This window comes from Streptopelia decaocto (assembly GCF_964273445.1).
Source record: "Streptopelia decaocto genome assembly, chromosome: 2".
NCBI lineage: Eukaryota > Metazoa > Chordata > Aves > Columbiformes > Columbidae > Streptopelia > Streptopelia decaocto.
Window position 1 is genome coordinate 29,044,621 of NC_138655.1, and position 12,629 is coordinate 29,057,249.

Genomic DNA, 12,629 nt, shown 5'->3' on the forward strand with positions numbered 1-12,629 from the left:
TACGAGCTACAAGACCCAAGTGTGATGGACTTCAGGAAGATTGTTTTTGTATAAAGCATTAGAGGCAACTGAAAAGAAAAACCAAACCAAATAAATTTATATTTGTTGAAAATCGGTTTATACTTTTTAAATTAAGCAAATACTCTACTATTAGCTGCAGAGTCACTACTGTAGCAATACAAACTGTCAGTTGCTGTTGATGCATGACAGATCTACTCCGACATTTCTACTCCACATTTAAGGCACATCCTCCAACTTTTAATTCTAATCTAACATGTAGCTGAAAAGAAATTATTGTCTCTGAACAAAACTGACCCTTACATGAATTCAGCACCAAAGCTGAAGACTTTACAAACAAAAATAATCGAAGCACAGTAATTAATTTGTTATCAATGACACTCAGCATACTAGTGGCCATAAAACTTGTGACCTAATTCTTATTTATTTTTGTGTAGCTCATCAGCAAAATTATTACAACATGTTACAACTGTGTGTACACCCACATGGGGGTGTGTATGGCTTATGTTGACAAAGTTGCACTTTGGCTTGCAGAATGATAAGAATTATAAGAACCCAGCTTGACCCTGAGATAAAAAACATTCCAAAGCCCAATGGATAACTGCAGATTAGTTTTGAACTGCGGCTTATAACTGAAACTGAAAAAGCCCCAAATAAAAACCAAAATGGCCAAAATCAAGACCCAAACATCACTTTGGGCCAAATAGAGGCTACTGAATATGACCCTAAATACCCAAAACATCATCCTGCTTCTTTTCAAATTAAGGTGTGTAAAGGCATTATACCAATGTAGTTGAAAACTGGTCTGTAAATGAGGTTAGATTTCAGATTAAGCTACTTTGGTAGAAGATAAAGTAAGATATGATTCATTTTACTAGTTGGAAACTTGTCTAGTATCAGGACATATTCTGATTTTTATTTTGAATGAGGGGTAAATGGCAGCATGCTAATATGCAGCTGGATGATCCAATAAGGCAAGATGTGAGTTGGTGTTCCTTAGTACCATGGACAAGACCATTGACAGACCAGCTCTAAAGACCATGTCTCCTAGCTTGAAGCTTAATATGTGTTAAAAAAACCTCTAGCAGATATGAGAGAGAAGTAGGAGTTCCAATTTGCTTTGCGTCAGCAATGCTTCTCTCTGATGTGCCTCTTTCTGCACTGCCTTCTCTCTTAACAAACTTCACACCCTGGGAGGGGCCATTCTCCCAGTTTCACAGAGGGGAATCAGAGGCTGAAGGTATCACTGCACATCCAATGTGTCCAACACCTGATGCGGGTCTCCTGCCTATTCACAGAGCTGCAAGGGACTTCTAGAAGGTATCTGGTCCAGCCACCTGCCCCAGGGGGAACTGTATCCAGGGCTAGACCAGGTCAGCCATGGCTTTACTTAGCTGAGACTTGGAAACCTCAGTGAATGGAGACTTTACAGCGTCTCTTGAGGACATCTTGCATTTCTTCCCTGATCTCACCTTTGGTGATGCAGCTCTATGTGGGACACAATGCTTCAGTGAAGCTGTGGAGTCTCCTTCTCTGAAGACATTCAAAACCCGCCTGGACGCCTTCCTATGTTACATCATCTAGGTGTTCCTGCTCTGTCAGGGGGACTGGACTAGATGATCTTTTGAGGTCCCTTCCAATCCCTAACATTCTGTGATTCTGTGATTCTTTGTGAAATTATGATAGAATAAAAAGAAAAAAAAAAATCTTTCCCTCTTCCTATTCAGGGTAGAAATCTTCATCCTTAGGGTTGTACACTCCCCTTCAGCACAGAACCTGGAACAGGGAAGTGAAAGGATGGTCCCACTTAAACTCAGAGAGGGTACATACATACTGTCATGAGAACACATGAATAGAAGGGAAGACATGACCCTTTTTCTCTTTGCTATCCCACCATTCTCTTCTAGCACAATTGCAAGTAGTATGTCAGGTAGATTAACCAATCTCAGATTTCACTTGAAAAAGATTAAACTCATTCCAAAGGTGGAATCAGAGGGAACAGTCATCAGATCCTCTCCAAATGTTTGTACAAGCCCTAGCACCCTAAGAACTTATGTTAAGAAGTTTCAGTTATTACTATCATACAAAAGTAGTAAGAGCAACACAGGCTGATCAACAATGGACAAATACAGATTGACTGACTTGAACAGCATCATAGGGAATTTGAAATTCAAAACATCAAACTTCAAAATTGCTATATGTTTCAATATATTTATCATGGTGAAGATATTGTATTAAAACTTATTTGCAATGTTCTGGAAACCCATGAAAATAAAGTAAGTCTTTCATATGACAATAGGCATACAAAGGAAGAAAAATTGTCTTGATTTTCAGAGGAGGTGTGAGTAGGGAGCTAGGTCTCATTTGTGAAATTGTTTCACATGCCTGTTAGCCTGCCACACTAAGCTGTGCATATTCACAGAAGCCCACAGAGACTGGTGGACCAAGATGCTACGTTGAAACCTCAGAAATAGGAAATAGGAACATGGTGCTAACACAGACCTCTCCAAACACTGTTTTCTATAACTCCTGGGTCAGTGACTACTGTTTGGACAAAACCCAGTGAGTCTGAAGTAAACTGTGTGTAAAATACCTCCCTTTTTTTCTTCTTTGTGTAATCAATTTCTATCCTCACGGCCCTGCATCCCTGTTTATTTCCTTTCAGTTTCCTCCCTGCCCCCGCCTCCAACCAGAATGTTTCATCTTCCTGACTTTCCTTCACAAACATTCTCTTGCACATCATTTTCCCTCCTCTGGAGAACATCCTCTCCTGTACAGAGGTGAGACTACAGATATTAAATTCTGAAGAATTGTTCGTCATTAGCCCAGAACATAAATGACTTACAGATCTATTGTTTTCCTAGAATTACTAATGAAAGAGTACTCTTGAATGACAGAAATAACAGAGAGTAAATACAAGGGGAAAGCAAATAGAATAAACGGAAGAGAAAAAAAAGTGATCTCATGCTCTATTGTCTCTCTTCATTATGAAGCATATTGTTAGTGATGTCACTAAGGTCAGAGGAGGGGAAAATAATTTATTAAGGTGCGTATTTGTTGAGTTTGTTACTAATAAAAGTCAATGGAATTAGGAAAATACTTTTCTTTTTTTTTTTTGGCCAAATGTGTTAAGTCTTTTTTCTATGCAATATATATTTTTCTCTGTGTGTGAAAGTGTAGAATGAAAAAGATCAGGAAAATAGAGGAACCATCAAATAATTATGTAGATGGTAGATGAATAGAAAAATACATAAATTGGGATCTTTAAACACTGAGTAATTACAAAAAAACCCTGCTAAGTGCAGTAACAGCAACAAACCAGTGTTATTATTACTGTGGCTTTGTAATCTCTTCTTCAGAGATACCTTCAAACAAAAATAAACTTTTTATAAATTTATGGAACAGTGATATTCATCCACTATTTCAGAGTCTTATAATAATGGAAAGCAAGCAATTATAGAAACGCTTAATCTTTGTGGTGCTTGGTAAATTGTTGTAAGAGAAATGTATCAGTAATACTGCTTGAAATTAAACTGCATAGAGCATCTTCCACACGCAGATCCCCAGCTTTCCATATGTGCTATCATCCCCCAAATCCCTCCTGTCTCTCTGGGAACCACCCTGGCAGCCTCACCATGCACAGAGCCCTTGCAGTCCCCTGACTTCTGCTTCTGACACTAGGCTAAACCTCACATAATTAGAGAGAGGGTTGTTTTGGAGGTTATTCTCTGCAAATGCACAAGACTTGCTCCTGCCTATCTAAGTCACAGAACCTGAGTGGTTTTAAGCATAAGGAGTTACTGCCTGTCTCTAAACAATGAGTTTAAATAATTGTCAAGTGTGTTCTGTCATCTCATGTTTTTCATCAAAACACAGCTCCTGAATACCTGATGTGAATATGAACAAGTTACAAAATTATATTTAGGTTGGTATTATTATTAGTTTCATATTAATAGTGCAAAATGCATCCAGTATATAATATTTCTATATTTTTCCTCTGCTGAAGGAAAATAATTTTCGAAAGCTGGATGGGAACAGTAGGAATAGTGTCTGTGTCCTGGTTTTGTTAAAAACAAGACCAGTTCTCTTTTAGTGATTTTTCCTTTCAGCTAAGTTCTCCTAAGTACCTTCTAAGTAACTGTATGTTTTTTTGGACACTGTGCTCTGAAGCTGATAAGATGACCAATGGAATGCATAAGAGGCCCATGTTTAGATTTATTGCTATAACAACCAAGAATTCTGATAAAATTCTGCCAACTCCACCACGAGAGGGGTGTATTTGCAAGGAGGGGTGGACAGAACAGGTGACTAAAACTGACCGAGTGTTTCATCCCATACACGTCATACACCCTATAAAAGTGGGAGATCACAAGGGTCTTGCTCTCTTCAACCATGGCTGGCATCTGAAGATGACCCTGCCAGTTGTGCCTGCAAATCTGAGGCCTGACTCCAGCCCCTGCATCCCTGAATCCAGTTCCGGTTTGCTGTGAAGTCCCACCCAGGACTTCCAGGTGCCTGCCCTGCAGCCGGTAGAGCGATTCCAACTCCGCGTGGGAGGGCGAAACATTGCTCTACCCCAGATATTCAAGATTGGTTTTGTATATTTTGCATATTTTCTCTGTTTATTGGTAACATTAGTAAAGCCTTTAAAACTTTTTTTTCCAACTTAAAAGTCTCTCTCCCTTTTCCTTCCTTATCAGCTTTTCCTAAGCGGAGAGGATGGGGGTGGATTAACAGAGAGCATCTGCCACAGTTTATTGTCGCCTTGCATTAAACCTTGACAGATTTATTGGTGGCCCTTACAGGGAAAGATAAGAGAAACCGTGACAGTCTGCTCCTTCCACTGGTGCTATTGGATAATCAGGATGGAGGATGAGTGTTATGGCATTTGTTGTACAGAAGGTGACATGTGGCTACATTCTGTTTTGTGCCTTATAACCTAGTGCATGCAAAAAAACCCCACCCAAAAGCACACACAAAAACGAACTTTGGACTGAAAGAACCTGCATAGTTTGGAAGGAGACTGAATATTCTCCTAAGAGAATCTGCAAGAATGAGGGTTTTTTTTATTTTTTATTTTTTATTTTTAACCATCTCACTTCTTCAGAATGGGATCCTTCAAAGTGGTGTTTGAGTGCAGGATTTCCTATAGATCTTCTGCAAAATGGCCTGATGGGAAAGAAAACACTACTGAGCAAGAGGAAGAAATACGGGTGACAAAGTCCAGTTGTTAGAAATTTCTCGGAACAATTCTGCCAGAAGAAAATTAGGTATTTTATTTTATTTTATTTTATTTTATTTTATTTTATTTTATTTTATTTTATTTTATTTTATTTTATTTTATTTTATTTTATTTTATTTTATTTTATTTTATTTTATTTTATTTTATTTATTTTATTTTATTATGTTAGATGCACTTCCTAAAGCTGGGCCCACCATAATTCCTCTGTCTCTTCTAGAAGTAAGTGCCTATGGCTCAAAAGGTACTGTGACTATGCTTCAATTTGAAAAAAACATGGCTTTTCTATTGTCATACACTTTCTAGAAATAGGGCCTCAGTGAGGAAAGTAGTAGTTCATACAGATCTCTTGTCTTTTTACTGAGAATGTCAAAAAATGCAGCAATTAGTGCCAACTTCACTTGTATCTCTTATTGTTCTCTCACAACAGACAACTATTCGTCATGTAATAAATGCATACAATGCATTTGTTTCATGGCTCTCTCTGGGTTTTCCACCTAAATTTGTTGTTTATAGTAAACAACCCATCTTAAAAAGAAGAGTGAAGAAGCAGTTTGCATTGTATTTTTTTTAACATCTACACAAAAGATAGAGAAATACATTGAATCTCAGCTGACAAGCAGATGTATAAAACACATGCATTTTCAAAGACAAACTCACTGAAGAGCTATTGCCTGCTTATCCAGAAGTAATCCCATTCTCTGCAGCTGGCACTAAATGAATCTAAGTTCCCACTAGCCTTAGAGAAAATCAGCTCTGTTTCTTACTCTCCTTGTCTCTTCTGAATTCAACAATATGGGACATAGTATTAAACGACACCTAACAAAGAAGACAAAATTTTGTAGAAGTTTGACAAATTCATTAGTTACTGTGATGGATTTTCTTTCACTGCATGTGTTAAACTGCGGATGATATTCTGAAAGTTACATACAATTACAGTTAGATATAAACAAGAATTAATGCAAAGAATTTCTACAGTGTGAAAAGGTCTCTCTTGGCTGTGTAATACTATTACAGGTTTTAAAAGACGCTGCGATGGCTGCATCTTCCAAAATGAGTATTGAATATCAGGGCTCAGACTGATAACCAATTATAAATCTGCATGCAGTATTATCTGTAATTTATCAAGGGCTAAACTTATACATGCAGATAGTTACCATGAATCAGCTGCCATGAAATAGCTGGGTGAATGATGAGTGGCTGGATTAGAAATACAATAAACTAGAGAGAACAATACTTTTGTTCAGGAGACAATTGTTATCGACAACAAAATGACAAATGTGAACAGTTAAAAGTTGTTGGCATTTTAAATATTTTTTATGTAAAAAAATATTATACATCCTTTGTTACAAAGCAGAATGAACATGACATGGCTCATAGTTTGTCCTTTTTGCATTATCAATTTTTTTTTAACCTCTTGACCTGTCTCGTCTTTCCAGGTCTCAGTCTTTCAAAGACCTCTGTGTGAAGATAATTTGATACACTGTGAGTAGTCTTCACTTTGGTGGAATCAGTTTCTAAAACTAAATGTACATTCAAAGTTTTACCAGAACTGTTGCCTCTGATGGTAAAGTCTGCCAGGCATGCTGGCTATTTGCACTTCTTTTTTATTCTGACCCTACATGAACATGAACCCTACACGATATGAAGAGGAAAGAAAGTCCAGACAGCTCTCTGTCTTGCCCAGGTTGAATTAGGACACAAAACTCCAGAAGTGTGCAAATAACATCCTGTGCCCCTGTGGGGTAACGCTCACAGTTCAGCACATTAAGAGATATTTCAGCCTTGCCTAGAGGATTTTATTTTCACCTCTAAGAGACAAAGGATGACAACATGTATCTCAAATTCAGCTTTGTATTCTAACCCAAAATGATAACATACTCTACGTGATCCTGACTGCTACCATTAGACACTTGCATTAAAGAGGTTGCCATTACTTCAGTGACAAATTATGCCCCTATCTTGCACAGAGAGTGAAGAAGTATGGATTTTTCTCTGCTAAAAACTTTGCCTAGAAAGAAGGATAAATTGAATTTCCTTTACCACAGCAGCACAAGAGCTGTTCTCTCCCTGCATTTGAGACAGAAATCACAAAAGCAAGAGGTGGGGTCTGCTTGTCTCTCTAGTTGGCTGCTTTCTGAGAGAGCAGCAACAATGCATCATTTTAAGAACCAATTTTTCTTTACAGGTAGGCTGCAGCCCTACACACACCTGCAGAGCTTAACAAAATGTGGCAGTCTTGAACTCTTAGGCTGCCACACTTCATGTTCCCTTCCTCTCCCAATAGAATTGACAACAGAAAAGAACCAAGAAGTCATTAGCTTAGCACGACAAAGTGAAAAACCATAATTAGCCCCTACAGGCAGTATAATATAAACGTGGAAACAAATCTCTGTCGCAGAAGGGAGATGAGCGCAAGTCTGGTGTGCAGGACCAAGTCATATGTCGGCAACCTAACGTAATTTAGACAGGTGTTTTGACCAACTCTGGCTGCAAAAGGCAGTAAGGACACCCACATGTTAGTCTAATTGAGGCTGAGTCAGCATTTCTTCTGCAAACACTGTATTTTAAAAGCCTGGTGACTGCAGCTGTTAGTCTGGGTTAAAGCCTTGGATACAGGTCTTGGCACAAGAGCTCATCCTCTCAACAAATAAACCTACTGATTCCTGAGGGACTAGGAAGAGCATCTCTGTGACTGTTGGCACAGGCCCCTCCTCAGACCATGGTGCTCTAACCTCTCCCTGAAGCCCTCCTTTGAGGTGGATGAAATACAAGAGTAAAAGGCAAAAGTAGCACAGAGGCAGGGATTAATTTTTACATTTTTTTACCCTTATCATTATGAAGTTGCAAAGAAGAATTCAAGTACATTACCGGCAAACTTCTGGTAGTTCCTGGAAGAAGCTCTGTCTATTTATTCATGTAAGACTTCCCAAGAGGAATCCAGTTTAGCAACAAAGTCACACACAACAGTGGAGATAATGCTTGTTAACATAGTGGTCACCACCCCACTCATTTGGAGACAAACCCAAACCAAAACTATAAAACATAACACTTCTTCTTAGGTAGTCATCCTCAACTATGTTAAAATTTCCAGCAAAGTTCTTAAGACCATGACAGCAACTACAAAAGCAGGATTTATTATTCTATTGTAATTACTATTAATATAATTGCTGCCATTGTCTTGTCTTTGCTTCCTAGGTTTTTATACTTTCAAATTTGCTCCTCAGCCACAACGGCATTCAACTTCTTTTTCAATCTAAGGTTGAGATTTTCAAGTAATCAATTCTTTATGACAGTGGAGGCCTAAAAAAGCAACTCAATAGTACAAGTTACAAAGTGGAATAATGAGAGGTAAATAACAGAAGTGACTGAATTTGGTGACAAATTTGGACATTTCAAAGCATGAAAACTAAGAGACAAACTCCCATCACCACCATTTGACCAGAATTTACTTCTTTTTCAACAAGTTTGAGTTGGTAGAAAGTAGAAATGGCAAGAAATTCAAACAAACCAAAGTTACCTTAGAAATTAGGACATATCTCAATCTTGCTTAGTCTGATTTGTTGAGTTTCTTTGTTCATAACTGATACAGCAATTCGGAAGCTATTCATTATTACATGGTAGAATTAACACTTAAATATCTACTTAGCATGAGTTCTTTTGTTTGCAGTTTGTGTTCTTGGTAGCATGAAGTACAGTGTTGTGAACAAACAAAAATGAGAATGAAGAGATGTAAAGAATATAGAAACCTGAAGGAGAACAAAATGGCAGTGAGAATGTTAGGGAAATTAGGAAAGATTTAAAGAAAGAAGGTAAGAGGAAAACAGTGCATGAAAAATGAACTTCAGACTCAGAAGAAAAATACAGGTACTTACCTTTAATATATATAATGGTCTACATTTTATAAAATAATGGTAGTTTTCTTTTCATAGTATGTCACATTTAAAAATAAGTTTTAGAAAGGTGAGCTAATTTTAGTATATAGACCACATGACTATTTAAGTGGCTATGAAGTCAATAGCTATAATATAAAAATCAGTGTACAAGAGATCTATAATTAGTCTAAAATGTGGTATTTTTCCATTTTATGAATTTGATTTTTTTCCTGTTATTTAAGTATCATAAAACTTTTATTTAAAACAAAATATTACTTATTTGTTCATGGGCTTAGACAAGTGGTATAGGCAATATTTGAAATGGTTTCTGACTGAAACAAAATAATAAAACAGCTACTATTCAGTGTAACATTTAACTTCTACATGTCTTTTAGTATAAATTTTTGTTGCTCAATAGAGGTAAAACATACTTCATAGTATTTTTTCACAAGTAAGATATCCACAAGTTTTTGACTTAATTAACTATAAATTACTTTTTCTAAGCTTAGCTACAGTAAATAACATAATGTTGAATTAGAATGCTTATGCTCAATGTAATATTTTATATAATATTTTATAATAGTTGAAGATAAAAAGATCTATGGAAATACAAATATTCCTACTTACCCAACGGACAGGAAGGGCTCCTTTGATTCAAGTCTGTCAAGTAAATAACAGAAGTTTTAAATCTACATATATTTTTTTCCAGAACATTTATATTATTAATTTAATAAAGTTCCTCTCATGTCAAATTTCTTCGATATCCAATACATAATATGACAACAATAGAAGGGTCTGATCCATTATGCTAGGAATTTGACCTGAAAAAAATCTCATTTACCTAACTGAACTTTGGTTTAGAAATCAAACATTTACAGAGCAGCACATTGAGGCCTTTTAAATTTCACAGATTCACATGACTTGTATAGATATTTACATGGAAAGGCTAGAGTGAAGTAGTAATACTTAGTTCTTTGTTTACTTTTTTTTTTTTTTACTTTAAATATAAAATTTATTACAGGTGTAAGAACTTTCCTTATTTGAGGGTTTCCATACCCACTTTGTTTGCTTTTCAACATCCTCTATTCATGTGGCATAGTCAGTTCCTCATTGTGAGAACTTCTAGCCCATCTACCACAATCAGCCTTGCCCTGGAACTGGATGCCACTGGTTTGATAGATCCAGAATCATGCCCGGTTATAAAACCAGTTGTTAAAAGTGTTGTTCTCCAACTCCCTGCTGTTGCTGCTGTCTCTGTGAGGAGTTGTACCACTTGCACACTGGCAGAAGACTCTTCTACTGGTAGTTTCCACCCAACCAGAATACATTTAAAAATCCTCATCCAAGTTATTGCACTGTATTTCTGCTCCGGTACCTGCTACTGGCTGCCCTTAGTTTTGTAGTGTGTCCTGGCTGCAACGAGTTTACTAATATCAGCTCCTTGTGAGGACCATTAGCATGTGAGTTTAGGGTCCTTTATAAACATATTTAAAGAAAAGTTACAACTCCAGTATTTTGAGACGTTGCATGACATGCAAATGATGCAGAAGTTCTGTTGGGCTAATTTTCACGGAGAGTACTGTGTTAAGAGAACAGCGAATAAGAACCCCAGGTACTTAATGTCTTTTTGTAGACTTTCAGCAAAGTGTTTCTAACAAAGCGAAGTATGTTACATCCAGAACTGAACATTTCATTTGGGACGAACCCTCATATCTGAAATCAGTTCAGTCTCACAACAAAATCTCTGAAATAGAACTGTAAACAACGGGACTAATTGAAAACAGAAGGACTGTAAATAATTTGTCAATGTTTTAAGAATTAACATTTTCTGTAAATCACCTTTTGTAGAAAAAAGGCCAAGTACATGTGCAGCCATTATTCATTTAGCAAAGATTTTGTCCAAAAAGCTCACAAACTAATACACCACTTTGGTTTGGTCATTTGTCCAGAAAGATATTTACAAAAGGTGAACTTGTCACTGTACTTTTGAAAGGATTATATGATTTTGTTTTAATTGAAAAATACTGCAAAAGCCTTTACTTCTCAAAAGAAGTTTTCCAAAATCACTAATGGAAATAACTTAGGAGCCTGTCTTCATTCACAGATCTGGCTTCCAATGTGCTTTAAACCTGGTCTCCTGGGTTTAGATTTCCAGCAGTGGCAAGGGCAACTTGCACAAGGCTTGAGGAGAGGCCAAAATGTATCCAAAACATAGTAACTTTTCTGTTGTCCTCATGGCTCCACCCGACCTCCCCATTTCTTTCTGGGATTGTGACCCACATGGAAGTGAGAGAACTGAAGAGGGAATCACTGATGGACTTGTGTGTACCTGGAAGCACAGTGTAAGCCCAAATCTGGGTCTCCCCATGCTCAGAGGGATGCTTCAATACCGCAGTCCGTGCTGTCATGAATGATTTCCCTCCCAGACTGCCAGTGCTGCACTCCAAACCCCTCAGAGCACCAAGAAAATGCTTCACTTGGAAACCTCTGTGCTTAGGCAGTACTGCCAGAGAGCAATAAAGTGATGGGGCCCATCACATGTGTGGTTGTATCCTTCTCCTGCAGACTTTGTGCAGCCAACCACACCAGCTTCATGGACCAGCTGTTCCTGCTGTGGATCGCACTGTTTCAGGAAAACATCTGCACCAGCTTTGCAGCTTCTCTCTGCTGTATGAGGAAAAGCCCAACTAGTGTTACACTTTTGTTTCCTGTTTTTCTGCTTAATGAAATGAGATTTGGGAAGTACTCAGCATTTGGCTTAAGAGACTAATGAGCAAAGAATGAAAGTTCCAATACATTTACATACTTCATAACACAGAAATTTTGTTATGAAGAGGCACCTGGCACTATCCTGATGGAGGACATTCTGGTGGATTTTACTTACAAATGAAAAGCGTGTAATAGAATGCCCTGTGGACAAAATACTGCAATTAAAAATCTATTTTAAATCCATTCTCAGGCTGGAAATCAATTTGATTTAAATAGTGCTGCCCTAGGTTTGACCCCTCTCTAGTATATTTGACTAAATGGTTTTAGATAATTTCCTGCATTACTTTAAATTAGTTCAAGTGTTCCTCATAGTAAAGGAATACAATTATATGTTGGCCTTTTATTTAAATTGGTAATTCAATATATGGCAAATTAATATAAAGGTTTTAAAACTGCAACACCATATAAAATAACATCCTATATCATCTTTACTGCTGACATTTATCAATATATATTATAGATTTTTTGCCTTTCTTTTCTAGCCTGCAATACACCAAATTCTCCAGAGTTTTGAGAAAGTCTTGCATAATTAAATACTAAATCTCGAAAAGAGCAATCCTGATAAGCTCTGAGAGGGTCTGTCATACACTTTTGGAAAAATGTTGAAACAGAAATTTCATTTCTTGCAAAATTGTATTGAGTATGCAAGAAATACTATTTCGTACAATAAACAAAGGGAATTATATTTTAATTATGTAGGAATGGTAATGAAACTGGAGTGATCAGTA

At 37.1% G+C, this 12,629-nt stretch overlaps 1 protein-coding gene across 1 annotated transcript in view; it reads right to left on the reverse strand.

Moving 5' to 3' along the window:
• RALYL (RALY RNA binding protein like) overlaps positions 1-12,629 on the reverse strand; it is a gene marked incomplete at its 5' end in the record, with an annotated part of 185,647 nt that overhangs the window by 46,256 nt on the left and 126,762 nt on the right. Inside the window, one exon of the mRNA XM_082045576.1 lies at positions 9,760-9,792. Coding sequence (XP_081901702.1) covers positions 9,760-9,792 — 33 coding nt within the window. The remainder of the gene's footprint in view (positions 1-9,759; positions 9,793-12,629) is intronic.